The sequence below is a fragment of the Apium graveolens genome, chromosome 3 (assembly GCF_009905375.1).
Source record: "Apium graveolens cultivar Ventura chromosome 3, ASM990537v1, whole genome shotgun sequence".
NCBI lineage: Eukaryota > Viridiplantae > Streptophyta > Magnoliopsida > Apiales > Apiaceae > Apium > Apium graveolens.
In genome coordinates, this window is record NC_133649.1 from 226,633,480 (window position 1) to 226,639,469 (window position 5,990).

The 5,990-nt window shown below is 45.8% G+C and overlaps 1 protein-coding gene across 1 annotated transcript; it reads left to right on the plus strand.

The window, feature by feature from the left end:
* The first annotated feature begins 895 nt into the window (after positions 1–895).
* Positions 896–3,034, plus strand: LOC141714858 (uncharacterized). Its single transcript, XM_074518354.1, has one exon. The coding sequence runs from the start codon at positions 896–898 to the stop codon at positions 3,032–3,034; it is 2,139 nt and encodes a 712-aa protein (XP_074374455.1).
* Positions 3,035–5,990: the final 2,956 nt, after the last annotated feature.

Genomic DNA, 5,990 nt, shown 5'->3' on the forward strand with positions numbered 1-5,990 from the left:
ATAACTTGTGCTTAAATCGTTATGTTGTCAATTTCTGTAGACATATAGGGACTCAACATAATTGATGCCTATTCAACTTCTATCTTAATTGTGGATGTTTGGTAGAATGGTATTAGTACAATGAAAGTTGGCTTTTGTCAGTTTCGTGTTATTCGATTAATATCATCATTATTGCATACTAAGGGTAATAACAATAGCTATTGAAGGAAGTAGTAATGAAGTTGTGATATCATGAGTGTTTTAATATTGTTAATTTAAGTGGTTAATTATAGTAGTTAATTGTAGTTAATAATTAGTTAATCAATTCTAAGTGTTATTGTCTTAACATTGAGAAGTAATCATACATTGGTGAGTGAGTTTAATTGAACATAATTAGTCTGAGTCTCTGTGGGAACGAACTAGAAAGTATTCTATATTACTTGCGAACGCGTATACTTGCGTGTGTTATTAGCGCGTGTTTTCGCCTTAACACCACCTACCAGAAAATGATGAACACAATCTTCAAAAGCCAGTTGGGGAGGAACATGGAATCTTATGTAGACGACATGATCTCCAAGTCACTCACAATCCCATATCACATAAAAGACCTCAAGTAGTGTTTTGACAACCTGAAGAGATACAACATGAAGCTGAACCCGGAGAAATGTGCATTCGGGGTACCTTCAGGCAAATTCCTGGGATTCTTGGTCAGCGAAAGAGGGATAGAAGCAAACCCGGAGAAAATCAACGCCATAATAAAAATGAAGATACCTCACACCCAGAAGGACATCCAGAAGTTGGCAGGATGCCTAGCGGCCCTGCGCAGGTTCATCCCGAAGCTGGCGGAAAGATGTCTCCCATTCTTCGAGTTGCTAAAAGGTGCCCGAAATAAGAAGTTGGTGGATTGGACCCCAGAATGTCACACAGCTTTCGAAGAAATCAAGAGGCATCTGATAAACCCCCCGTGCTTTCCAAAGCCAAGCCCGGAGAACCTTTATCTCTCTACGTCGCCGCTGACCCCAAGGTTGTCTCTTCGACACTGGTCCGGGAGGAAGGAGGAATGCAGAACCCCATCTACTATGTCAGCCAAGTCCTCAATGACGCCGAGACTCGGTACCCAAACTTGGAAAAATTCTCCTTGGCCCTCGTACACTCCAGCAGGAAGCTGAGGCAATACTTCCAAGGCCGAGAGATCAGAGTGGTCACAGACCAGCAGCTCAGGAAGATCATCCATAAGCCAGATGCCTCAGGAAGGTTGGTTAGCTGGGCCATTGAATTAAGTCAATTTAACATCAAGTTCGTGCAACGCACGGCGATAAAGGCCCAGGCCTTAGCCGAATTCATCATGGAATGCACCTTCCCGGAGCGGCATCTACCCTCCCCCCAAGAGATAGTCCCGGAAGGAACCAGCCCGGAAACGAAATTCTGGAAGCTCTATGTTGATGGATCCACGGCCGAAAGATCCGGAGCGGGACTCATCCTTATCATCCCCGAGGGCTTTACAATTCAACATGCAATAACTTTTGCTTTCAAGGCAACAAATAATCAGGCTAAATATGAGGCACTCATCTCCGGGCTCAAATTGGAAAAATCTCTTGGTATTTCAAAGATGACCGTTTACAGTGATTCTCAGATCGTGGTCAAGCAAACCAGTGGAGAATATATCGCGAAAGATCCAACATTGGCACAATACCAGGAAATGGTACGGAATATCCTGGAAGCCACTCCCGACATCACCATACTTCAGATAAACAGAGAAGAGAACTCCAAAGTAGATGAGCTGTCCAAGCTCGTGCAGAATACTTTGGACCTCGCCAGTTCAGTATACTTCGAAGAACTCAAAGTACCCAGTACAGAGCGAGCTGAGGTCCTTTGCATCGGGAGCCCAGACAATTGGATGACTCCCTACATAGCTTACTTAAGAGATGGGACGCTCCCGAAAGACCAGAACAAGGCCAGGTACTTGAAGCACAAAGCTGCTCGTTTCTTCCCGGAAGATGGTCAGTTATACAGAAGAACCTTCTCAGCACCCATCCTGAAATGTGTGGACCCAGATGAGGCCAATTATTGCCTCCGAGAAGTTCATGAAGGCATCTGCGGAGACCACCTGGCGGCCAAAGCTCTAGCTTACAAAGTCATCAGACAAGGATATTACTGGCCCACAATCCACTCCGACTCCATCGCTTATGTTAAGAAATGCCCCCAATGCCAGAAATTCAGCAACATTCCCAGGCAAAGCCCCAGCCTGCCAGTATCGGTATTATCTCCGATCTCGTTTTCCGTTTGGGGCATAGACATCATGGGCCCCTTTCCCCGAGCAAGAGGTGACCTCCGCTACGTCCTAGTAGCCATCGATTACATGATAAAGTGGGAAGAAGCCAAGGCTATGAGAACAATCAATCAACAATATTGCATCAAGTTTATGGATTCAATCGTCATGAGATTCGGGATCCCTGTAGTTCTCGTCTCCGACAATGGCGCGCAGTTCGTCGGGTCCGAATTCGAGGCATATCTGAAAGAGCTCGGAATCAAGCACAAAAGAGCATCGGTTGCACACCCTCAGGGGAATGGACAGGTCGAAGTAACTAACGAAACCATACTTCGGGGCCTGGAAAAAAGGCAAGAGGAGTCTAAGAAAACTTGGCCTGATGAGCTTCCAAAAGTCTCGTGGTCCTATAGAACCACCCCCAGAACGGGAACGAATGATACCCCCTTCAAGCTTGCGTACGGTACCGAAGCCCGCATACCAATCGAAACCGGGTCCCCTTCCCACAGGGTCATTAACTTTGACGAGATCTCAAACATTGAGGGACTTAAGACTAACCTGAAGCTCCTGGATGAGGTAAGAGACAAGGCGGTAAAAAAATGGAAGACTACAAAGAAAAGACAAAACTCTACTTTGGGAAGAAGGCAAAAATCAGAGAGTATGAAGCAGGAGACTTGGTACTCCGACACACCGAGGCCTCGGACCCAACCAATCAAGGAAAACTCCAACCCAACTGGGAAGGCCCCTATAGGGTTAAAGAAGTGCTCCAACCAGGAACTTACAAGCTAAGCTACCTCGGGGGAACCGAAGTCCCAAACACTTAGCATAGAGCCCGCCTAAGGAAATTCTACCAATAAAGGTAGGGCGCACATTCCGGGATCTCCTCTACTTTTAGGCTATAACAGCTGGATGTAATTTTTAACGTTTTCCCTGGAATGTATTTTTGCTTTAATATGATTTAAATAAGAACTCCACATTGAGCACCCCATAGCTCAAGATTATTCTACTATCATTCGATCACTGTCGCTATATTACTTAGAAAATTTTATTCAGTTAAATTTTAAACCCCTTCCCGGGGACCATTACACAGCCCATGTGTACTTAGAAAATTTTACTCAGTTAAAATTTTAAAAACCCCCTCCCGGGGACCATTACACAACACATGTGTACTTAGAAAATTTTATTCAGTTAAAATTTTAAAAACCCCCTCCCGGGGACCATTACACAACCCATGTGTACTTACAAAATTTTATTCAGTTAAAATTTTAAACCCCTTCCCGGGGACCATTACACAACCCATGTGTACCTAAAAAATTTTACTCAATTATAATTTTAAACCCCTTCCCGGGGACCATTACACAACCCATGTGTACTTAGAAAATTTTATTCAGTTAAAATTTTAAAACCCCCCTCCCGGGGGCCATTACACAACCCATGTGTACTTAGAAAATTTTATTCAGTTAAAATTTTAAACCCCTTCCCGAGGACCATTACACAACCCATGTGTACTTAAAAATTTTCTATTCAAGTAAAATTTTGACCCCTATCCCGGGGACCGCAACACGAACCACGTGTACTTAGAAAAATTTCGATAAAAGAAAGCAAAACCAAATACGAAAGGAAAATATATTTACATGCATTCCTGAGGCAAACCTAGCCCCGGGACAAATCCAAATCAAAGTCATACGGAAACCAAATAACAAAGTCTAAAAGCCACAAGGGCTAAGTCTGAAATAACTGCAAGTTACGAAAAACAAATTACAAGGCACAAGGCCTGGGTCTTCATTCTTCAGTTCTCGGGAGGAGGAGGAGTCTTCTCGCGGCCCTCTTCGGGAGGCGGAGGCGGCTGTGTCCCGGAAGTACCCGCCTCAGCGGCTCTGGCTTCTTCACGGTGGAGCTCTTCGGTGAGGTACAACTCTATGAATCCGTCCATATCACCACCCGGATTCTTAGCCAGATAAGCAGAAGCAATGTCCCAGCAGTTGTTGACCTTATCAAAGATCTTGTTGTTGAGCTCCTCGTAGTAAGCAGGGGTACCCCGGAAGGACTCCAGCACCTCCTCTGCCCAGGGCCTAGCAGCAAGCTCCCTTTTAAAGTTCTCCACCTCCGCCCGGAGGGATCCAACCAACTGCTCCGTAGCCTCTCGAGACTTCACCGCCTCAGCAACAACTTTCTTATGTTCTCGAGACTCCTTTTCCTTCACCTCCCGGTACTTGGTGAAGCTTTCCTTCTCCTTAGTTAGCTCCTTCAGCGCAGCCTTATTCTTGGCCTCCCTTATGCGGAAGTTATGGAAAATGGTGGAACAGCCGCTTATCCGAGCATTGGCCTGAAAATAAAATGACTAAGTACTAACACAAGGGCAGGAAAGAAAATGATAAGGGAACAGTCTTACCTCCGAAACATCCCGGATAAGATGATCAAGGAAGGTATCCACATCCTCCGTGGCATAGCAGTCGAAGTCAGCAGAGGTGGCATAGTTGTCAAACATCTCATTCCGGCGATCATCCAAAGTCATCCGGGCTAAGAGATTCTTTAGCGCATCCTCCTCCATCAACTTCTGGCTCTCCTCTTCCAAAGGACCCGACCCAGAAACCCTCCTACGTTGGGGAGTTCCGGAACTACCAACATCCTCTGCTGCAGCCTTCCTCTTACGAGGATTCAAAGATCCAACCTCCACCTCTTCCAGCTCAACTACCCAACCTCCTCAGGCTCCGGGACAGCAGGTGTAGTAACCACCGGAGCACTTTGCCTTACACTATTTCCCGAGGAACCAGCATCCTGGGTCTGAGAACCACTACCTCCACCAGTTGCTTTCTTCCCCGAGTCCAATTGAATGGCGCCACCAATCTTCTTGAACCTTCCGGCCAAATCTTTGAATTATTACGACATAGCGTAATGGAAAGGATTAAGGAAGGGAAGGCTTGCACAAGGAACAACAGTTATAAAGAGGAACAGGGCAAAGATATACATCAAGAAAAGTACAAAGGAAAAACTACTAATGTAAAACACTTACAGCCAACATTAAACAATGTTTGATTATCTAAAAAGGTATCCCGAGTCCACTGGGCACCAAGAGCAACCACAAAGTCATACATCTTCATCAGGGCATCTCCACCGAGCCGCTCAGATGGGAACCTGTTATTTTTCAAAATAGTTTTATACAAAGGCATAAACTCCAGGTCCCAGCCCCGGACGAAGATGAACTCCTGGTGCCAGCCCTGGAGCGAGTTCAACATAAAGACGGGAGCCTTTTTGGCATCGGAAGGGAGCCCACAACCATCTATATTAAAGGTATACTCAAAAAGGGGAGGCAAGGTGGACTTCTTAATCTTAAAAAGGTAGTGGAAAAGCTTAAACATGGGGAGATACTTCTTTACATGGCAGCAGGCCAGGAACCAGGAAACCCACGTAACAGAATTCGGAGCCAGCTGGGTGAAGGGTATCCCATACACATCACGACACAGAGACTTGGTAAACTGATGAAGGTTAAGCCTCATGCTACGCAGATGCTCTAAAGGAATTCCTACCCAACCGCCAATAGGGCGGTGATAAACCCTCTCGTGAGGCTCGGGCCACCTCCACTCCATATCATCCCCGAAGTGAAAAACGGCCTTCACTAGGTCATCTATTTGCTGAAAGGTATACTCGGAGAGGTCGGGATGACGGGGAGCTAGAACATACCTAGTCCCGGGGGCATTATAGAAAAGTTGATCCATACGGGCCCCATCATAAGGTTCTATGCCCC